This window comes from Macaca thibetana, chromosome 5 (genome assembly GCF_024542745.1).
Source record: "Macaca thibetana thibetana isolate TM-01 chromosome 5, ASM2454274v1, whole genome shotgun sequence".
Lineage (NCBI taxonomy): Eukaryota > Metazoa > Chordata > Mammalia > Primates > Cercopithecidae > Macaca > Macaca thibetana.
In genome coordinates, this window is record NC_065582.1 from 114,260,009 (window position 1) to 114,284,580 (window position 24,572).

A 24,572-nucleotide genomic window follows, 5' to 3' on the forward strand; every position below is an offset into this window, starting at 1 on the left:
CTCCTTTTTATCAGCCATTGTAGTTGTCCTCTGATGGTCAAAGGCTCTTAACACTGCTGGGGACCACGCTGTAGGAGTCAACCTAGCACTCATGCATCCACCAGAGAACAATCCTGCATTGTTTCCTCTAGGGGATAGATAAGAACTCAATATTTCTTTTCTTTTTTTTTTTTTTTTTTTTTTTTTGAGGTGGCATCTCAGTCTGTCGCCCAGGCTGGAGTGCAGCGGCAGGATCTCGGCTCACCCTCTGCCTCCAGGGTTCAAGAGATTCTCCTTCCTCAGCTTCCTGAGTAGCTGGGATTACAGGCGCCCACCACCATGCCCAGCTAATTTTTGTGCGTGTGTATGTGTTTTTAGTAGAGACAGGTTTCGCCATGTTGGCCAGGCTGGTCTCAAACTCCTGACCTCAGGTGATCCGCCAGCCTCAGCTTCCCAAATTTCTGGGAGTATAGGCATGAACCACTGCGCCCGGCCTTCTTTGCCTATTTTATTACTGATATAATTCATAATATCTTCATATGGTAACCATATTATTATTTATTTTGCTTAAGCAAAGGTATTCTGATTTTCTTATTGTTGCATACATTGATATTCGTAAATGAATACTTGTCACGTTTGCATTATTCTCTAAAATATGTAAATAAGAGAAATTCACAATGTATGTCACCTCGCATTCTCAGGGACTTTCTCCTTGGGTATTATTGATTTGGATCCTTTAAGGAAAGAAGTTTTTTTTTAGAAAGTTCTGATATGGGTATATCATTTCATATTCCGTGGTATAGGAAATGGTGGGTGGGAAGACCAAAGGGTATCTTGATTTTTATAAAAAATACACTTTTTTCCAGCAAAATATTTTAAAACATTCAAAAATATTCATTTTCTTTAAGAAAAAGAGGGAGAATATTTATTTGTAAAGTTTTCTGTGATCCTGGTATCAGAGAACAGTTGGGAGCCACCTTCTTTCTTAGCTCTGTTTCCTTAGTTCTAGGTTTCAGTTCCTTTACTTCTAAAAGAAAAATAATAATAGCCCCCTACTGCAGAACTTAGTTTTGAAGATTAGTGAAACACTTTATTTGAAAGCACTTTGCTCTGCAGAAATGTGTCATTATTTTTCTGTGACAATTGGAAAAGATATTTTCTGAAGCCCTCAGGGATTACTGTCAATACACCCCAGTCTCATTGTTACTCATCTCTGTCCATTCTCTTATGCCTTTATCTAGGCCCCCACAGTCTCTCACTTGAATTATTGCAGTAGCTTCCTCACCATCACTCCATTACTCTCTGAAATTCATCTTCCATGTTCCTGCCAGAAATATCATTTCAAAACTCAAATTTGCTCATCATCTATCTCCTCTTTTAATATTCTCATTGATTTTCCAGCACCCACAGATGATAGACAAGGGAGTTTATGATCTGGTTTACTTTTCCACTTTCATTAAATACAACTCCCCAGTCCAGTAGACCCCAGTTCAAAAAAACTTGACGTTTCCCAAAGAGCATATATTTTTCCACCTGGAATGGCCTTTTCCACCTTGTTTTTTTTTTCTGAAAAACCTGCACACTTACTCCTTTAAGGCTCAGCTGCTACTTTTCCTCTACAAAGTCAAGCACTAAGCTCCACAGAGGCACATATCACATCATCTCACACATGAAATTCTTTAAAAACAGTCCCCAGCTGGACACGGTGCCTCACGCCTATAATCCCAGAACTTTGGGAGGACAAGGCAGGTGGATCACGAGGTCAGGAGTTTGAGACCAGCCTGGCCAATATGCTGAAACCCTGTTTCTACTAAAAATGCAAAAATTAGCCGGGCGTGGTGGGGTGCACCTGTAGTCCCAGCTACTTGGGAGGCTGAGGCAGGAGAATCACTTGAACCTGGGAGGCAGAGGTTGCGGTGAGCCGAGATCTTGCCACTGCCCTCCAGCCTGGGTGACAGAGCGAGACTCCGTCTCAAACAAAACAAAACAAAACAGTCCCCATACCTAATGTGGCTGCCACAAGTGCTTCAAATATATTGTATGTTTTTGTTTGGAGTACTACATTTCTCTAGTGCTAAATGCTTACCTGGCACTGTATCTGGTGTTTTAATAAACATTGTGTCAATTTAATTATCTCATTTTTACCTTTGCTCATTTTTAAATATACTATGGATGTGAAGTCATTCTCAGAAAAAGAAACAGATATATTTCTCTCATTATTATAGGTGTATCAACTTATCTATGCCTTGCTCCTGATGGAATTTGGGATCCCCAAGGACCAGATCTCAGCAACTGTTCTTCTCCTTGGGTCAATCATATAACACAGAAGGTAAATCTTGTGACTAACAAGAAAGTCTTTGCTAAAACTATATTATCTGCTGTTGATGATAGCTGTTGGAAACAAAACAGTCAAGAATTCTTTTAAAATCAATGTAGAAAAATTCTTCCATTTTAATTTAATTTCACATTTAATGACAACCTCTAATACGTTATGAGCTAATTCTAGAATTTTGTTGTTTTTAAAGTGCAAATCCATGAATTTCCTCTTATATTGCTTATAATAATTTTATTATTAATAAAATTTCTATGGTATTGTGAACTACAGATATAAAAGTCCAAGAGGCATTATAAATTAAGCAAGTAAAAGTTTCTAGCATACATACATATGGGTTTTCCTGTGGAAATAATAATTATAATTTTTCAAAGTCTACCTTTGGAATCTTAAGGCATCTGATTAATGTTCTGTAACCTAGTCATTTATCAGTGTTAAAAGTATACACATGTGTGACAGAATCTTGCAGACTCAAATTTTCAGAGCTTATTTGGTTGCAATATGTTGAACATTTTTATTATTAATGCACTGTGGGGCTTTGAATTGATTTCATTACAAACAGAGACCAGATGTGCATTTATGCCAAAAGGGTTATGGGATGAATCCTTATTATAGCAATTTATGTGAATTTATGCACTCCTAAAATGGAGAGTCCTTCTATGGCACATTAGCTATGCTGAGGAATTTCTGAGAGAGATTTTCCCAAGAAATATTACAAATGATGACCTTACTAAAAGCCTGCCTGTGCCATTTGCTGTTTTCTCTATTTGTTTTTAACCAGACTTATCCTCAATAATATACTGTATAATAATCCATAAATATCTACCCAGTAGATCATTTAGCAGATGAGCCATAACTATCTATTTACCCTAAATCATGGAAGAATAGTGGTTATATTGACTCTAGTTACCCTCTTACATATGCATCTCCATACTTGTTGCTATTCATAATGATGCTTCTCCAATTTCAGCACTGTTCCTGCCACAGTTTTTATGTCCTTTGATTTTATTACAGTGTAGCTCAGACCCCAGGGCAAATAACTCTTGCTGGATGTGATCAGATTAAAAGATCAGTAGCATATCTCCTTGCATTAGCAATTCTTTAAAAACAGTCCCTAGATACTTAGCCCAGGGGTTAATATAAATTCAATAATAATTCTTCTAGAAGGCTGAATGTTTTCACGATAATTTCTGAATATAGTTGGATCATTTTATTGTAGAAATTACTAGGTGACTTTAACTGATAATGATGCTTAATTCTTTTCTTTTCTCTGCAGCCCAGCTAATCTTAGGACAAAAGATAATTCAAAGACCAGACAGCTGTTGTCCATTTGATTTATAGACAGGATGTTTTTGTTTTGTAAAAAAATACCTCCTATTCTTCCAGGGCATTTTTGTTTCATCCTGTAGAGTCTACAAAACTATGTTATGTGATCATTACATTTAAACTTAAATAACTTAGGTAATTGGAACTTATAAAAAAAATCTTAGATTGATTACTCAAAAATTTATAAAGTCTTAAAAAGTGCAGCAAGAGACTTTTGAGCACTCTGAATCAGCTTATGTAACTTGTCCAAGGTCAGTGGTGGAGCTGGTATTTGGTGGAGAAGAAGTCAGTGGTGGAGAAGGTAGTTGAGACTACTTTCATGAAGACATCATACTTAACCACAACACTGGTTAAACCACGGATAGCTTGTGATTGGCTTCATAGCCTTACACTCAGTTACCTATGCTGTCCCTCTGCACTCTGCCTACCCTTTTACTTGGTTGTGTCCTTTATGCCTCCAAATATTTATGATACTCATTGGCTATAAATGATAGTTGAACAGGTTTCTTTACCACAAAACTCTAACACTTTTAAATATTAGTATTGAAAACTTCAAGAATCTGTTGTAGCATTCATAGGATTATTTGTCTATATTTTATCCTCCTCCTACCCAGGCTGTCTTTCATAGAATTCATCCCTTTTCTCATCTCCTTCCTCTCATTGTAATACCTGCGTAATACCAGAGTCCACACAGATGGAACACTTGAGGAGGTTTTGTTTACAAAGGTATGGGACAGTAAAGGCAAACTGCAAGGGATTGAGCAGGAACTCAGAGCTTGTAGCAGGGGAGGAGCTGTTCCCAACCCCAGGCCTGTAGAGTACCAGATCAAAGGAGTGACCAAAAATAAGGAGCTCTTTGTCCTTGGGAAGAAAGATGATCTTAAGGCAAGGGACACAGCTTAGCCCCAGGTGGCCATTCAGAAAGGAATCCAGGTGAATGAATACCCTGACCTTACTTACCGTCCACTGTCCATTTACCTGCCAAGCCACCCCACTGGCCGAACCCAACCAGAAGCCAAAGAAGGACACACTTAATGACTACCTTGTAAGTCCACCTTGTAGGGCAGAAGGCAGGATGGAGGAGGGTAGAGTAGCCCTGAACTAGCAAATGGAAGGTACCCAACATAGTCCTTGGCTTTTCTCCACTCCCTTCTCTCACCCTTCTTCCTTTTCCCATTGAATCAGCATTGTTGTCTAGGGTAAGCGCTCATGGCTCATCATCTAGAGCCAAGAAGATTAAGGACACAGACACACGCAAGGAGTGAGTTTAGGAGCAGAGGTTTAATAGGCAAAAGAAGCGAAAGGAGAACAGCTCTCTCTCTTGTGAGAGAGAGAGAGGGGCTCCAAAATGGGAATTCCAACCTGGAGTGGTAGTTCACCGGATTTTATAGGTAGGCTTGAGGAGATGGTGTCTGATTTATGTAAGGCCCAAGATTGGTTGGACCAGGTGTGACGTTTACATAGCCTGCAGGGAAGGCTGGAAGGCTAGCCACCCCACCCTAATCTTTTTTTTTTTTTTTTTTTTTTTTTTTTTTTTGAGATGAAGTCTCGCTCTGTCACCCAGGCTGGAGTACACTGGCACTGTTTTGGCTCACTGCAACCTCCACCTCCCAGGTTCAAGCAATTCTCTTGCCTCAGCCTCCCAAAGCTGGGACTACAGGCGCACACTGCAACACCTGGCTAATTTTTTGTATTTTAGTAGAGATGAGGTTTCACCATGTTGTCCAGGCTGGTCTCAAACTCCTGAGCTCAGGCAGTCTGCCTGCTACGGCCTCCCAAAGTGCTAGGATTAGAGGAGTGAGCCATCATGCCCCACCACACTAATCTTATTATGCAAATAGGCTTTCCACTTGGCCTGCCATGTTGCCTGCTCCTTACTGTGCACGTGGCTGGCAAAGGGAAGGAGCTGCCATTTTGAACATGCCTAGTCCCAGGTAGCCTTCTCTTGTCAGCACAGCTGCCAGCAATCACCTGTGCAAGCTTCTAGCTTGCCTTTCTATGTCTGCAGCTTGATTTTACAGGCTACTCTTTGTTAGAAAAGAAATGATTTTGGGGCTGCTTTTATTTAAAAGGAAAACCTTACTGAGGACTTTCTTACCCTAACTGCCTAAATAATTTCTTTTTAATTCCTGTATCACCATCTCCTTCTCTTTCCTTTGCCCTTCACCTCCCCTCTCCTCCCTCTTTGATTTCCTTTTTCCCACACACTCTTTGCTCTGATCTCCTACCTCTTTCCATTTCTGCAACTGATTTTTTTCTGCCATCTACCACGTTGAAAAATTGAAGTCAAATAGATATCTTTAATGTTTCATTCTTCCTGCTACCCTCCCCCTGCTGCCAGTATAGTTTTGTGAATTTCAAACTCGTAAAGCAAAGAAACGCTTTTTACCCCCAATGGAAACACAAGTGAAAAAAACACAATATACACATGCAAAGAAAAAAAAGTATATATTTGAAATGCTAGTTTTCTTCTTCTCAGGGATTTTGTGAATTAATGTACCCTGAAGGGTGAGTCCACTTGGACTGCTGTGGTTTATGGTTAAAAAAACAAACAAGGCCGGACGCGGTGGCTCACATCTGTAATCCCAACACTTTGGGAGGCTGAGGCAGGCAGATCATGAGGTCAGGAGATCGAGACCATCCTGGCTAACACAGTGAAACCCCATCTCTACAAAAAAATACAAAAAATTAGCCAGGTGTGGTGGCAGGCATCTGTGGTTCTAGCTACTCGGGAGGCTGAGGCAGGAGAATGGTGTGAACCCGGGAGGCGAAGCTTGCAGTAAGCCAAGATCATGCCACTGTACTCCAGCCTGGGCTACAGAGTGAACCTCCATCTCAAAAAAAAAAAAAATTAAAATTAAAATTAAAATACAAACCATAGACGAGGTAGCTTATAAACAACAGAAGTATATTTTCCATGGTTCCGGAGGCTGGAAAGTCCAAGATCAAGGTGCCGGCAGATCCTTTGTCCAGTGAGGGTCTGCTTTCTGGTTCATCAGCAGCACCTTCTCACTGAATCCTCACATGGTGGAAGGGACAGCTCTCTGGGGCTTCATTTATAAGGGCACTAATCCCAGTCATTAGGGCTCTGGCCTCATGACCTAATCCCTTCCCACAGGCCCCACCTCTTAACACTATCACATTGAGGATTCAATGTTAACATGTGAATTTTAGAGGGACATAAACTTTCAGATCACTGCAACCTCCTTCTCATCTTTACAGTGCCCCGGAGAACTCCTAAGAATGTTGAAGGAAAGAGCACTGACCTGAGGATCTTGATTGTTGAGTTATGGTGGACACATCATTAACCTCTGGATTGGTTTCCCCTTTTGTAAAATAGAGTAGATCATTAATTTTAGTGCTCACTAAATTTTAGACATACAGTGCTCACTGTATGTCACCACCATTATAGATTGCATAGGTAGCAGTTATACTCAACTAAATGAACCAAGTTGCTGACTTTAGTTCAAAATAGGAAATGTTACGTTTACATTTTCTTGAAAACATGAATTATGTTTTTTTCCCCCAGCAATCAGGCCAAGTGGGAGAAAACAGCTAAAGAATCTTGATGGTTTCAACTCACAAATGAATTTGAGTCACTTATGTACTTGTGAAGTTAGAGATTAAGTTCTGTGTGACACTAAAGAGTGGATTACTTTTCACTAGAGAAGATGTAAGCTTTTAAAGTTAGAATATCACAAAGGAATTTGTTGTAAATAAACCAGCTGGATACATTCATAAAGATGAGATTTAATTTAAAAAATTATTTGTGCAGAAGAGAAAGGAGGAAAATCATAAGTTGTACAAAAGGTTACCTTTACTCCAACAATGAGATAGAGAAAAGGAGAGCGAAAGGGAGAGGAAAAGGCAGGCCAGTAGGCAGGTGGATGGAAGTCTTGATGGATGTACGTGGATGGATGGATGAATGGATGGAAAAGTAGGTAGAAGGGCTGGGCACGGTGGCTCACGCCTGTAATCTCAACACTTTGGGAGGCCGAGGCGGGCAGATCACGAGGTCAGGAGATCGAGACCATCCTGGCTAACATGGTGAAACCCTGTCTCTGCTAAAAATACAATAAATTAGCCGGACGTGGTGGCGGGTGCCTATAGTCCCAGCTACTCGGGAGACTGAGGCAGGAGAATAGCGTGAACCCAGGAGGTGGAGCTTGCAGTGAGCCGAGATGGCGCCACTGCACTCCAGCCTGGGCGACAGAGTGAGACTCCATTTCAAAAAAAAAAAAAAAAAAAGGGAGAAAAGTAGGTAGAAGAATAAATGAATAGATAGGTACATAAATAGATACATATCTGTATACATATCTACATACACTGGAAGAGAGATATATGTCTTCAAATTAATGTTTTAAAAAAAGTTTCCAGTTTTTATTGAAAGCCAACAAGTTGGCTTAGAGCCATGCCTCCTGAAACATGAAGGCAAAATATCCCATTACTCACCTATTTTAATGACTGCTGTAAAATCATAGTCTCTTGCCTCAGCTTGATCTCCAGCTTGCACTCAATTTTTCAAAAAGGAGACTATTTTGCATACTTTTAAAGAAAGCATTGTGCTTTATAACTTCACCCATCTTTTTTCACTTCAAGTTTGGTGGTAGTACAGTTCTGTATAGCTTCCTTATTTACATGCAAAGGGAAGTCAGCTTCCTACTCCATTGCCTGATTCCACTATTACATGAAAAAGAATTGTCAATGTTGTAATGGTGAGAATAGCCTCTTCCTATTTCTAAGAAACCAAAGTGCCTCTGTTTCTGTTTGTATACAAGTTACTGATAGATTTTCAGATAATGCAAGGTTATTCCTTACTTTCTAAAGAAGAGGGATGTGAAAATCTAGAAAGAATGTAGCTACTTTACAACATAAGTCAGTTATCTCCCCTAAAAACTAGGTCGAATCCTGTCTCCTGTATCTTAAATTCCCCATTCTATCTTCCTTAGATCTAGCATGAAATAAAAGTAAATTGCTTCTTTATTTTGTCAGAGATGAGTGGCAATTCCAAAATTTTACACTTATTTAACTTACGTTTAATTGTAAGTTAGAAGCATTTTGTTGCTTGTATACCCATTTGACTCAGATTTATGGTAAAATAGATCTCAAAGAAATGGTAGCTATGTACTTGAACACTGTGTGTAATTCCTTTATAAATTGTTTTGGCCCTTGATTAGTGGTTGATATAATAAAATCTCAATGCTGATTTTTTAAAAATTGCTTTGACTTGTATCCAAATTTAAAATGTTTTCTGTCTCCGTCATAATTATTATTTTTAACTAAAGCTGCCGGGTTTTCCCTCCCTGATTCAAGTCCTAGATATAATCCCACCATATCAATATAGGCATTAATTTACTAATCCTCACAAAACTTGTAACATTTCTCAGTGTGTATTGCTTATTTCTGAGAAAAATTTTAGTAGAATTTAGCAAAAGAAGTTAGTGAGGTCTTTAAGCTGTGAGATGTAGAATAAATGTATTTCAGCCCTGCCTATGTGCACAGAAAACTTGAGGCACATTCAACATATATATATATTTTTGTATGGAAATAAGATCATTATAGTCTGCAATAACTGGAGTAAGAGAAGTAAACAGGGTGATCAGAAAGAGATTCACTTTGGATGCCACTGGAGAGGATGTGGGCCGTGACAGCCGGACAGAAAATGTGGCCATGAAACTGAATTGGGAGCAGCTATGGGAGAAATCAGTTAATGGTACCACCGTGTAGTTAGGAAAACCAGAAACCCAAGGATGGCTTTTGGTGCCTCCCTCTCCTTCCCCTCCTGCACCCAGTCAGACACTAGTCCTGTCAGGTGTAACTGTAAATTCCTCTCAGGCCAGGCCACTGCTTTTCACTTCTTTCCATACCCACTACCCCAATCCAAAGCAATTTCTCCTCACCCAGATCTCCTTTCATTCACTCCTGAACCCTCTAATCCTTTCCCCTGAATTTGACTTCAAATACAAACCTAATTTGGCATATCCCATGTAAGCTCTTCAGGACCTTCCCATTATTCTTAACATAATTCCCCAAATCTTCATGATAACTTCTAAACCAGAACTACTTAATCCTGTCCTTGCTCACCTCTCCAGCTGCCTAAACACCAGATATGGTGCCCTTTGTGCAATTTCCCTAAGATTGCATGCCCCTCCCTCCTAAAAGCTGTTCCCTCTGCCCAGATGCCCCCACCCACATCCCAATCTAATTTCTTCTTTCTGTTCCATCTCAAATTAAACATTCTTCCTCAGAGAAGCATTTCCATGCCAGGTTAAAATGTCTTCAAACTACTCTACCACACTGGGATTCTGTATTGCTCTCAACAAAATTAAAATTATATATTTGTACAGTTAAATTCTTAATAACTATTTCCATGGCTAGTATATAAACTCCCTCTCATTAGAAAGCATTTTATTCAACACTGACCTTAGCACAGGGCTATAGAGATTCAAATGTTTATCAAAGAACAAATGAATATATAGGCTGAATGAACAATCATTGAAATAATAGATGGATGGATAAGCGGATGGAGATAGCTAGACAAAAACATACGGATATGCAGGTAGCAATACTGGATTCTGAAAGTATAAAAAAATTTTTTTTCTTCTTATCGTACCTAGTACTATGTCTACTCAAGCCATGTTTATTTTAGATCTTACTTTTTATGTATCATATTCTTGGCTTATTCTTTCCCCTCAATAGCACCGATTAGTATTCCATTGTACCTTGTATCCCTCGACTTTTATCTTTTAAGATTTCACTTGGTAGTTACTTCTTCTTGCCGTCCCTCAGCTTTGTGGTTGTTCTCTATTCCCATAATACCTCATACACATTCCTGTCACAACAACTGAATTGTTGTGAACTCATATGATCTTTTACACACCTGACTCCAACCCCATGAGTGCAAGAGTTGTGTAAGATTCATCTTTATTTCCTCAGGAAATAACAAGTGTGCAAAGAATCATTGAAAGAATGAAACATTTTTGCTATGATTTATTCACTTTAAGATGAAGAGAGGGCCTGTAGTCCCACCTACTTGGGAAGCTGAAGCAGGAGGACTGCTTGAGGCCAGGAGTTCAAGGCTGCAGTTAGCTGTGATTGTGCTGCTGCACTCCAGCTTGGGAAATAGAAAAAAAAAAAAAAAAAAAAGAATAGAGGGTCAGAAAATAATTTGTTATAGCAGTTTTTATTTTACCCTAAAAAGGTACTTTTCATATTTTTACTATAAACGTATTTATTTATTTATTCATTAAAGACAAGGTCTTACTCTGTACTCTGTCACCCAGGCTGGAGTGCTGTGGCATGGCCATGACTCCCTATAACCTTAACCTCCCAGGATGAAACAATTCTCCCACCTCAATCTCTCAAGTAGCAGGGACCACTGTGGGCCCTGAGAATTTTTTTTTTTTTTTTTTTTTTAATTTTGTAGACATGGGGCTTCCCTAGGTTGCCCAGGCTGGTCTCCAGCTCCTGAGCCCAAGTGATCTTCCTGCATTGGTCTCCCAAAGTACTGGGATTACAGGTGTGAGCCACCATGCCCAGCCTACAAATATTTTTATAACCTATTTGCACTTCAGTTTTTTTTTTCCTTCCAACATTTTTGTTGTTAAACATTGAATTCCAGGGCTCTTTTGAAGGATTAAGTTTATTGTTCACAAACAACAACAACAAAAACCCCACTTCTTGAATGCTAAAATACAGTTACTATTTATAAGAGAATTCATTAGTGATTTTCTTTTTTTACTTATTGATTTATAAAACTATACTGTTGTTGACACATATATGGACAGATGAATTTGCCTGGCTGTTTTTTGTAGAGATGGGGTTTCAATGTGTTGCCCAGGCTGGTCTTGAACTGCTAAGCTCAAGTGATCCGCCCACCTCAGGCTCCCAAAGTGTTAGGATTACAGGTGTGAGCCATCCACCTGGCCTTCATTATTATCTTTTGTATTGAGAACAATTACATTTTGACTTGTTGGTCATCTACATTTTCAACTTTTTCATTACTGCACATAAAGAAAATGTTTAAATTTTTTCTGCCCTTTTATATTGATAAATTTTTATATAAGGGAATTACATAGGCCTTCTTTTCCACCTTTTCATTTCCCACTCCAATAATGTAATAATTCATATTGAAAACTATACTTGTATAACCACACAGAAAAAAAAAAAAGAAATGGAATTACAATAGGAAAATACCAGTACCATTATTTCATTTTTTCTCTATTTGATGACTAATTTTGCTATTCATAATGATCACCGATAGATGTAATTAAAGTCAATACTTGTATCCTTAGTTTTGAAGATGTATTGATGAAGAAAAAAGGATTACCTAATTTAGTAGATCTCAAACTTTTGTCACCGTAGTATATTTAAAACCGTAGTATATTTTATGATTCACCGTAGTGAATCATAAAACCTCAGAGGTCCATCAAACTGACTTTTTTTCTTATAGAAATGATATTGTATGGTAACAAAGACAGAGAAAGAAACTTAATAATAATAACAAAATAATTACATAAGAACCCATGATTAACAAAATAAAACAATAGTAATTCTACAAACATATTCATTATTATAAGAGTATAATAGGTGAAAAATTATAACCTGCAAGACACTATGAATGGCACATTAATTAAAATAATGTCCCTTTGGAAAATTATAGGAATTCCAGCTATCTTAGATATCTCCATGCCCAGTGGGGGAGTTTTCCAAAGTATCAGTTGTATCAGGTGTCCAGACTTCTTGATGGAATATTGAATTTGAATACTTACACTATACTGGCATCTCACTAAATTAATTAATGAACACTGAATTTTAGAATGTGTTACTTGATTTACTATATTATCAGTAAGTAGCCCTAATTTATGTACAGAAATTTAAACGTATGGACTTTAATCACATTTATATCACTTTATGAACACTTAAAAGTACATTCATGACCCACCAGTGGGCCACGAGTGCTACTTTGATCTACATTGAATTTGTTACATACATATCCTTGAACCCTATAATGTATTCCTTTTAGTCTTACAGGTATTTTAGGCAAAAAGACCCTGACCATATTTTACAAATTTCTTATACTCAGTCCTGATATTTTCTATTTTAAGAATTTCTTGAAAGTTGGACCAGGTGCAGTGGCTCACGCCTGTGATCTCGGCACTTTGGGAGGTCAAGGCGGGCAGATGGCTTGAGATTAGGAGTTCCAGACCAGCCTGGCCAACATGGTGAAACTTAATCTCTACTGAAAATACAAAAATTAGCTGGGCATGGTGGCATGTACCTGTAATCCCAGCTACTCAGGAGACCAAGGCATGAGAATCGCTTGAACTGGGGAGGCAGAGGTTGCAGTGAGCTGAGATCATGCCACTGCTCTCCAGCCTCAGAGACAGAGGAAGACTCTGTCTCAAAAAAAAAAAAAAATTCTAGAAAGTATTGATTATATAATAATTGTTTAAAATATTTTTCATGTAAAATTTTAACATTATAGGTAAGGATTTTTCTTTTGATTCTCCCTTTTTAGGCTTTGTTCTATATATTTAAATATATAGAAATGCACATATATAAATAAACACAAATATTGTATATATTATTTCTTTTTCACAAGTAGCATATTTACAATTACTTACGTAGTGTGTTTATATTTCTCAATAGCATGCAAATATTTATTAGCATGTATATGTAAATAACATTCATATCTGCATTTAACTCAACAATATAGCCTGAAGATTAATCTTCACATTATTGATCTCATTCATAATTTTAAACTGTTGGATAATATTTCATGGTATGGAATATTTCATGGATCAGATGGTAGTGGATTATCAGAATTTATTAACATTAGTGTCAATATACTTGCTATACAACCCCCTCACTGCCAAATTTGACTGGCTTAATTTAAAAAATTAATTAAAAGAAAATTCCAAGGTATGAATCTTCCTGCAGAGTTTTATATAGTCATAATCCATTTTATTGTTTATCATAAACAAGCTGGAATCAATATCCTTGAACATTTCTCTTTGTATATCTGTGGGATTATTTCTTATGGTTGATACTTTGAGTTACACAGTCTTCACATGTCAAAGTTTAATAGACAATGGTAATTTACTGTCATAGGAGCAATACAAATATACACTACCAATAGTAGTTTATGAAGGTGATATTTGTTGAAACAAACCCTTGCCACCACTTAATGATATTAAATCTTTTTTGTTTTGTTTTGTTTTTACTTTTTGAGTTAGGCTTTTCTATATACAGGAGAATATGACTGTAAATAATTTAGGTGTTCTAATCAGTTTAATTAATTTATTGTTTCTTTAACATTCAATCCTGATACAAACGCTAAGCATCCCAAGTAGATCATTATAACCGATAACCTACCTATTTAAATAAGAGTTTTACTTGTCCCCCTTTTAGCTTTCTGAATAGCCATTAGTAAAACAACTTACAGAGAGTATGGCTTTCTCTTTTTGTTCCCATTTTCTGTGTTGGACTACCTTTAAAAAGGGGAAGAAAATAATTTTGTACATAATGACACTATTATATATTTAAATAGTAATGGTGTTACAGGAAAAGGCTTCGGATCCAGACCCCAAGAGGGGGCTTTTAGATCTTGCCCAAGAAAGAATTTAGAGCGAGTCCGCAGTGCAAAGCAAAAGCAAGTTGATTAAGAAAGTACAGTGGTGAAAGGATAGCTATTCCATAGGCAGTGTAGGACGTTCCCAAAAGTAAGAGGAGGAAAGCATCCACCCTAGATAAAATGCTTGTATATGTATATTTTTTCTAGTTAGTTAGTTAGTTAGTTAGTTAGTTAGTTAGTGTGTTTGTTTTTGAGATAAGAGTCTGGCACTGTCACCCAGACTGGAGTGCAGTGGTGCAATCTGAGCTCAGGGCAACCTCCGCCTCCTGGGTTCAAGCAATTCTCCTGCCTCTGTCTCCCAAGTAGCTGGGATTACAGGCACGCACCACCACGCCCGGCTAATTTTTGTATTTTTACTAGAGACGGGGTGTCACCATGTTGACCAAGCTGGCCTCAAACTCGACCTCGTGATACACCCGCCTCAGCCTCCCAAAGTGCTGGAATAACAGGCATGAGCCACCGTGCCCAGCCCAGTGCTTGTATATGTGTGTGTGTGTGTGTGTATTTATATATATGAGATAAAAAGAGATACTGGGGAGATGTGCTATGCTCCAAAGGTTTGTGATAAAGCGTTAATTTTCTTTTCTGTCTTTATTTTTTTTTTTTTTTGGATACGCAGTCTCGCTCTGTCACCCAGGCTGGAGTGCAGTGGCACGATCTTGACTCACTGCAAGCTTCGCCTCCCGTATTCCTGCCATTCTCCTGCCTCAGCCTCCCGAGTAGCTGGGACTAAGGGCGTCTGCCACCACACCCGGCTAATTTATTGTATTTTTAGTAGAGACGGGGTTTCCCCATGTCGGCCAGGCTGGTCTCGATCTCCTGACTTCGTGATCCGCCCGCCTCAGCCTCCCAAAAGGCTGGGAGCCACCGCATCCGGCTACTTTTCTTAATTACTATATTTTGCAAAAATTAGTATTATTGTCTTTAAAGCAAAATTAGGAATGCCTTTGTTCTCTGGATATCGGGATATCTCCCAAGGCTGCGTCTGTTTAGCAAACATTACTAGTTTGTTCCCTTAACCATAAATATCTAGAAGCTAGGAATGCCTAACTTTCTGAGAATGCAAGTCAGCGAGTCCCGGCCTCATTTTCTTAGCCCTCACTCAAAATGCAGTTACTCTGGTTGGAAGGCCTCTGACAGTAGGACAGATTAAAGTTTGAAAAGATAATATCAAATTATTAAGAAACTCCTAGAGACTTGCAACTATAATCTCAGTGCTTTAGGAGGCCAAAGTAGAAGGATAGCATAAGACCAGGAGCCCCATCTCTACAAAATTAAAAAAAAAAAAAAAAAATTAGCCATGCATAGTGGGTGCACACCCGTAGTCCCAGCTACGTTGGAGGATGAGCTGGGAGGATGCCTTGAGCCCAGGAGTTCAAGATTACAGTGAACTGTGATGAGCTATGATTGTGCCCCTGAACTTCTTCAGCCTGGGTGACAGTGAGACCTGCCTTACCAAAGAAAAAAAAAAAAAAAAAAAAAGCTGGGCGCGGTGGCTCATACCTGTAATCCCAGCACTTTGGGAGCCCGAGACGGGTAGATTGCCTAAGGTCAGGAGTTCAAAACCAGCCTGGCCAACATGGTGAATGAAACCCCCATACAAAAATTAGCTGAGCGTGGTGGCAGGCATCTGTAATCCCAGCTACTCGGAAGGCTGGGGCAGGAGAATCGCTTGAACCCAGGAGGCAGAGGTTGCAGTGAGCCCAGAGATTGCGCCATTGCACTCCAGCCTGGGTGACAAAGGGGAAACTCTGTCTCAAAAATAAATAAATAAATAAATAAATAAATAAATAAATAAATAAATAAAGAGTCTCTGGAAAGTGAGAATATAGAAAGGTGAAATAGAGGTGTTCATTATTTTTACTTTGTACACTTTTTATTTATTTAATGTAAATGTGTTACAGTCCTGTTTTACTTTTTTAATTTCAAAACAAAGAAGAGTATAACTTGGGAAATTACACTTATTTACTCATTCTTGTTTCTCATGACTTTCTTACCAATTAATATATATTCCTATGTTTGAATTACCCATGGCTAACAAATTTGTTCTAATGATGATGACGTATTAGGTCTTTATCTATTTTAATATTTTTGGAGTGTTGACAATTTGACATATTCTTGTAGAATGTACTTGAAAAATCAGCATGTGCTTTCAGAGAAAAAAAATACTAGAAACTAAGCAATAACATACCGGGAGAGAAATTCCTTATTCAGTTAATAAGAAGACGAAAATCACTTTGAAAAGCCCAGATTTTATTTCTGGTAGAATTTTCACAGAGCTTAGCAGCTGATGAGTATTCACTGTGAACTAAGTGCTAAACTAGACACAAAGGAAAATGTGTACGTGCCTCTGAGAACTTACAATGTGGTTGGGGATCCACAACACACAAGCAACTAAGTCAACTTCAGAAACTCACAGAGAAAAACCATAGGGCAAACCTTAGACTTAACTACCCAAATAGATAATTAAGGTAAACATGATTTTTCAAAGTAAGTTTCCTCAGGAGGAGCTTTCTGAAGACATGAGTTTAAAGTCAAGTTTTGAAGAAAAAGATGAATTCGCAGGAAAAATTGGGGAGTGTATTCCAGATGAAGATGGAGTTTAACAACTGTTTCTTTAATCAATCATTACAATTACATGCAAACATGATCATTGAAAGAAACCAATAAAAGTATTTATGTGAGATCTCTTTCCTTTGTATTCCGTTTAAAAATTATAGTTGAAATCTGGTGAGACAGCTGCCAACATTGCTAGAGAGCTGGCTGAACAGACAAGAAATCACTTGAATGCTGGGGACATCAGCTACTCTGTCCGGGCCATGGATCAGCTGGTAGGCCTCCTAGATGTACAACTTCGGAACTTGACCCCAGGTGGAAAAGATAGCGCTGCCCGGAGTTTGAACAAGGTAAGGACCCCAATTATGTGTGTGTGTGTGTGGTGTGTGTGTGTATATATGTGTGTGTGTATATATATATGTCTTTAAAGTTTTCGTAAAATCAGAAAGACTTCACTGCTTAATTTTCCCCCTTCTATAGAATATAATCATTATAAAGAGAATCAAGTTATTTTCAATTCCTTTGTTATTTCGTTATAATAATAGAACTACGTGGTTCTTAATCTAAAGAAATGATAAATGATAATCTCTGTATATATATTTTGAATTTATAATTCTGTTTTCCATGGCAGTTATTCTGGTATGCTAAATTCAGAGAGGGTTAATGTACATAAATGCAGTTTTTTTTTTCTTTCAAACTTTTATGTTAAGATAATTGACAATGAAATAAATGTCTAATCAATAAGTAAGACTTTAGAACATAATAACAAGAAGATATTACAGATCTTCTTCTGGAAGGATGGATGGATCTCTAACATCCATTATACATTATTTAAAAACTGAGATAATTTACCCTAATTAATAAAACTTTTAAAAAATTCATAAGGCAAGTAATTAAGTTTAATTTCTACTTCCTTTTGACTTTGAAATCACTCAGATTTTGTATCACTAACATTAAAATGTTAAAAGCTTAAATATTTTCCAGCAAATTTGAATTGTAATTTAAAAAATTATTTATGTTTTCAACTTCAGGGAAAATACATTTTATGAATTTTCATTTATATTTACATAAATGAAATAGGCATTTATTTACATAAACATTTAAAATATATTTCATATATTTATAAATAATATAATTATGTAACAAAATATCACATGGTGAATTAACCCCATGGTAAAACATATTAGCATAGCTACCTTCAAATGACATGTGTTCCCTGACTGGCTGGCATTTGTGTAGTAGAGATGTTCAATGATTGAAACTGAATTTTAGGGCCTTGAATATCATGATAGCCTTACTACTTTAAAAGAGAAGAATTTGACATTGCCAGACTAATATTCCTCTATGGAATTCACTAAAAGAACATTCTCGTTTAGAATGAAAATGACTGCAAAGTAGTCTTTTAATATGTTTAGTTCTTCTATGGCTTACTAGGTTAAGAATTTCACTCATCAAAGGGAAATAAATTTTCTAAATAATGATTATTCAACACAGAAAAGCCAGGTATTTTATCTGGCAAGCAGTTTTGTTTGTTTGTTTGTTTGTTTTTTGTTTGTTTGTTTTGCAATTTCATCTGCAGAAAACAGGTACAGTTTTATTATTCGATACAAATTATTATTTTTTTCATTCTGAGCATAAAGGAGTTATTTTTGTCACTTATGCCCTTGATAGAATCACAACTAATTGCTTGATGGAATATAATCCACAGCTACCTATATAATCTGGGCATGCTGTGATTTTAATGCGTTGTTGCCCAGACTGGCTGGATGCTATTAATGAATATTGCTGCCAGCTATTGTTATCATAATGTACTGGATGTAGTCATTTCTATTAATGTTACATATCCATAACATGACTTGTTATAGCAGTACTTTGTATCTTTATTTAAAAATGGTGTTGATGTCTGACAATATCAGGTAAAGCTGGCAATTAATGTCACATTCTAACTGGCTACAGCTAATCAGCTTGCCTACTCTGAATATTAAATAACTAAATAATGGGCAAATTTCCATTTGTGAAGCTTTTTAATGCTTTCTTTTGTTACCCATTTGGCTCTTTTCAATTGTTTATATAATGTGGTTTGTCATATGTTAATTTGCATGATGGGGTAAGGAGAAGGGAGGGCAAAGTTTATTTACATGCTTGCTGGCTTGCTCTCATTTCCTGTGGTTCCCACTTTCCCTGAAGCAGTTATAACCCATCAGATTTGAAAAGTCAACTCAGTACAAATTAACTGTGCTCTGTATTGAAATTCTGGAGGGTTAGAGTCCTGCAAACTACGATGCAAGTCAGTGATCCAAATGACAGCCCTGGCAATTTACTTGCACTCATTCCTCACTTAATTCTTTAGAGGAGTAACTGCTCTATGCTCATTGAAGAATGCATGAATTAGAGTTGGGAGAGTATAAGCCACACAAAAGGCATCTGGGTAACTGCTTCTTAAAACTGGGTAATTTTCTCCTTCGACAATCAAGGCTACTAAGGAAAAAAAATATATATATAGGAAAGAAGAGGAAAACCCACAAATGAATTTATAAAATTTTAGCTCATTTATTTAAACATGGTGGATAAACTGCTATTAATTATTCATTTTATCACCAGGAAATAATGTTTGGGACATAACATGAGTTGTTGCTAACCTTTTGCCCAGAAAGACATCACTCTCTATGCAAACAAACAAACAGAAATATACTTCTTATCCCACCAAAGTTTCTATCATTTGATTTTTGGCCAAAACTGTCAAAAGAAATTCTTCAAGAAATAAAAGCAGCGATTAATCAGGAGAATAATCACATTCTTTTAATCAGTAGCTAGTTATCTCTAGTATGTGCCCATTAGAATCAAAGAGTCATAATGAATGGGCATTTCTTTTTTCCTGATAAACAGAAGTTGTTGTATATATGAAGAACATATGATTTGTGGTGCACATTAACCATTTATATTATCTGTAAACCACAAATAATCTTTGAAAAATGGGTTCCAAACTTTTGACGTAATTTCCTTAACTTCATGTCTTTGTCACCCATAAATTCATAACTAACCTAATGTGAAATGAATCATTGCAGATGAATGAAGTATATTGATTTTTACTAATTTCTACTAAATGTATTCAAAGATTTCTTGCTATCATTAACAACTTCATACCATACAGTTTTCACTTAGGTTGTTCTGAAAGGATGTTGGCTACTATTTTTCAAGCCATTGCTTGCTTACATTTTGCTGCTGCTTAGCTTTCATTTTCTTCTGAAAAGCAGTGAATGACAAAATAAGGTGTTTTGTGTAGATGTGTTCTTTTATTTTTCTTGTTTTCTTCTGTCACTAACTTGTTTTTTCTATTCTGTGTTTAATCTGCTGTCTTAATGGATTCAGCTTCAGAAAAGAGAGCGCTCTTGCAGAGCCTATGTCCAGGTACTTTCTGCGTTTTTATAAATGTGTTAAGTTGTTGAATGTCTGTGTTGTGATGGCATGCATGGACACCTGATAGAAAAACGATAATGTACCTTACTGAAATAAAGGAATTTCATGGGGGGCAGAAGGGTGGGAACAGAAAAACATAAAAGCGTTGGCAGGGCCAATGCTCTGTCAAACAAGAGGAACACAGACTAAGAAGGAGGTGCAACTTGAGGTGTGAACTTTTTCATCATCACTAAGAGGTGAGTTGGGTATAATCTATAAAGTCCCTATCTATAAAATCCCTATTTATTTTTCATAGCGGTGGTATGAAAACATTTCATTTTTTCATTGGGTCAGCCCATATTTGAGTAGCAAGTCATTCAGAAATGAAACTAAATCAGTCTTACAAAACAACAAGTAATCCAGGATACTTGGAATATCATGCTTCTGTTCCTCAGTAAAGCTGTTTATTGGCTCAAGGCATGATTGTGACTATCTTACTCTCTTACTTATTGCGAAAACTGTAATCCCAATGTAAATGTGCTGTGTTTCTGGCTGACACGCTCTAATTTGTAAGCATGTTGTAATTTATAAGCAATAAACCATACCTATCTTTATGGATTTTGTATGACAGAGAACAACCTCAGAAGCAAGCTCTCTAGTTTTTGTTTTGTTTTGTTTTATAAGAAATTAAGGAAAGAAACAAAGAAGGCAGGAGGAACAATGAAAATGTTTGGCTGTAAACTTTATTCTACATGTATACATTTCACAGCATTTTAAAAAAGAAAGTCCATCTGCATTTATAAAGAGATACCCTCAAGAACCAAATTAATCTCATACCCAATGGGTATGAGATTAATTTGGTTCTTGAGGGTATCTTGGGCAGATCACGAGGTCAGGAGATCCACACCATCCTGGCTAACACGGTGAAACCCCGTCTCTACTAAAAAAAATACAAAAAACTAGCCGGGCGAGGTGGCAGGCGCCTGTAGTCCCAGCTACTCGGGAGGCTGAGGCAGGAGAATGGCGTGAACCCAGGAGGCGGAGCTTGCAGTGAGCTGAGATCCGGCCACTGCACTCCAGCCTGGGCGACAGAGCGAGACTCCGTCTCAAAAAAAAAAAAAAAAAAAAAAAAAAAAACAAATGGCAGTTTAAAAACAAAACTTTATCAGTTAATTTGAAGGTGAACATAATATGAGGGTGTTTACTTCTTTAAACCAAAATTCTTAAGTTAGGTTGATATAAATAGTAAAAATTGATTTGTTTATTTATGCCTTTCCAGTGATCTGAATATTCACACCTGCTATCCTTCTGGGTAGTATAGAATTGAGAATTGGATTTATAATGAGAAAGTGACTTAATGAGCATAAAATCATAGCAAAAGGAACTGGATAGGCTTGGGACAAACTTAGATTGTGAAAAGCACAATACAGTAGATTTTTTAATGAATGGAAATACCTCTGTGTGCCAGCTACAATCATTTGCTTAATTCTGGCTGGCAAATTCTTTTTCTTGCAGCTATGCCATTTGTAAATTCTATACATGACTATCTTCATATCCTCAACAATTATAAGTGAACAAAGCAAATATAATACAGTCCTTGTCTAGAATTTTACTATCTAGGAGAAAACATTGATTAATAAATATTAGTACTCTAACACTTCAGAGGAATGAAAATGCAGTTGAGTAGACTCAACTTTCTTTAGATATACTCTCGTTCTGGAAATGTATACTGATCACTTTGATTGGATTTGGTGTCTTCCAAGTCTCCTGAGCAACACAAGAACACATTACAAATGTTCCCTCTAAGTCGGCTAAATTTGTAGTTGGCCAAAGGTGTCTATTATGATTATGTGTGGTTTCTGTAGGGAAGGAAGTATTTCTTTCCTGATCTATAGCTAGGTTCATGACTCAGGCCCCTATAACAAGACAGGTTAACAAGAGAAAAACAAAAATTTATTTTGTGTAAGTTTTATGTGAGATAGCAGCATTTGGTAATGACCCCAAGAAACAGAAAAACTTGTATTTTTTTATGTGTAGGTTTGATAAAGAGGAGACAGTCGTGGGAAAGTGCAACTGGACAAAGGGGGAATTATCTAATGGTAGTACATTGGGGGGAACTTAGCAAGGCATTTGTTCAGATTGTTCTGGGCATCTCTGTGTCTTGGGATCCTTCCTTCGAGGTATAGGGAGATGTGAATTAGGTTGATGTAAACGCTAAAAATTAATTTGTTCATTTATGCCTTTCCAATGATCTGAATATTCACATTCCACTATCCTTCTGGGTAGTATAGAATTGAGAATTGGACATTCTTTAAGGAGAATATTATGACTTGATTCAGGGGAAAGTTAGAAAATTCTTGCTCAGTTGTTTGATTTGCATCAGGAGAAAAAGGCAGGGTGAAGATGAGAATTACCTTCCTGCTTTTGCTGTTTTCTCAAATGCCAACGTGCCATATTTTGGAGTCACATGTTCTGAGTCTCATCATTCTTACTACTTTAATCTCAGCATTGTTTTGCAGAATGAGCAATTAGAAACTTAAAAACCAGATTGAAAAAAAATATTATTTTATTCTTGCGCTTTTCATTCTGAATGTGAAGTGAAGCTATTAGAATAAGGCTAATAAGGACATTTTGTGAAAATACTATTTAAAAGGAAAAAGAAAATTTCAACATTGAACAGAGATTAGGAAGATAAACTTTTAATTTGTGTTTTATTTTATAAAATAATGAATCTTTGTGTATAAGAAACTGTTCAGGTTTATTTTTCTAAGGTTTTGGGGAAAATTGCTTGCGAGGTCTATATAGGTGTGTTTATATACATATACACATATATATATGTATATATAAATATATATCTATATATGACCTATACTCTTAGTGAGTGCAGTAGGTAGAGAAATAAAAATATCCCTTATCATCAAAAGCTGAAGATCATTTTTGAGCTGAGCAGTGTTAGGATTGTTTTTGATTGCAATCTATGCTATCCTTTAATGGGGCCTTTGGGATAATTAGTCTTTTGGTATTTAAACCTATGAAATGCATGGTCATTCAAACATGAATCTCTGGTGCAAAATTAATAGCAGTTTATTCAATGGTTGATTTCCTGGGTTATAACTGACTATGAATAAATGTTTCAGCTACTGAGTAAACATTATAACACCAAACACAAACAGAATATTGGTGTATCAGAAATGCTCTGCTCTCTAATACATTACACCACCTCTGTTCCTCTTAATGTAAATCATTATTCCATGAAATTCCAGAGTGAATAATCCTTTAAACTTTAGTCTATTTACATTTTAAAGACTTGTTTTATGTTTCTTATTGTTTCTATGTTCAGAGTACATTCAGAGCTATCTGTGAAATAGGTGTGAAATATGTTTGAAGTGCTTTATGCATTAAATTTGAAATAAGATTATTTCTAAGTCATCATAAATTTTTAAAAAATATATGGCCTTTTCATAGGCATAAGCAATGAATCTTTTAGGGTTGATTTTGGCTGTCTAACTCCATTTAGCTTTCAATTACTTAGAAGTTCAGTGTCTATTTTATGAATTATCCAGAGTTATCTTTTGTATCTTCTTACTTTTAACCTTTTGTTTATCTCACACACAAATGAAAGCACAGTGAAATTTTAACTATCACTTGTCAACTATGATAACTGACCTGTAGTTGTACAATTAAAAGTGGCTGGTGTGATATTTTAAATAATATGTGAATCTCCTTAAAAGCCATTATGTTTGCATCCCAAGAGTTTTAACCAAAAAAAAAAAAAAAAAAAAATTGAGTTTAATATGCATATTTTAATTGTAATTATAATCTTAGATTACACTAAAATTCTTGTTGGGTATCACAAGATATAAATTGATATGTGTCATAGTAAAACATATTACTTCCATTTCTTAGACACAATGACATGGCCCTACAGAGCCCCGGGTACTCAAGAAGCTAAGGCAGAAGGATTTTTTGAGCCTAGGAGTTCGAATGTAGCCTGGGGAACTTAGTGAGACCCATGTCTCTTAAAAAAACAAGAAAAGACAGAGAGTTTTCAGTTTTATATTAGAGAAAACAAGTAAGACTTGTGTTAAACATGCATATTAAACAGTTACCGTGATTTAATATTAACAGAAGAGGCCTTATAGATGAAGATGAGATAGTGTACTAGCCCAGGGTCACACAAATAGCACTGATGGTACTACTGCTTCTCTCCTGACATGTGTCCTGTGCTGCTTCAACACCATGATTAAGAATAACAATGATTTGTTATTAAAAATAAATTAATTTCCTGGAATCCTAACACTTTGAAAGGCCAAGGCGGGCAGATCACTTGAGACCAGGAGTTTGAGA

General features: G+C 36.7%; 1 protein-coding gene across 50 annotated transcripts in view; it reads left to right on the plus strand.

Annotated features, from left to right (window-relative positions):
• The window catches only part of ADGRL3 (adhesion G protein-coupled receptor L3), an 873,550-nt gene that overhangs the window by 688,618 nt on the left and 160,360 nt on the right, over window positions 1–24,572 (plus strand). For 43 of the 50 annotated variants that reach the window (XM_050789802.1, XM_050789801.1, XM_050789811.1 and 40 more), the window contains 3 exons: window positions 2,205–2,308; window positions 16,994–17,179; window positions 20,199–20,237. In XM_050789802.1, the coding sequence (XP_050645759.1) occupies window positions 2,205–2,308; window positions 16,994–17,179; window positions 20,199–20,237 (329 nt within the window). The remainder of the gene's footprint in view (window positions 1–2,204; window positions 2,309–16,993; window positions 17,180–20,198; window positions 20,238–24,572) is intronic. The other 7 variants (XM_050789814.1, XM_050789827.1, XM_050789824.1 and 4 more) reach the window with 1 other exon arrangement.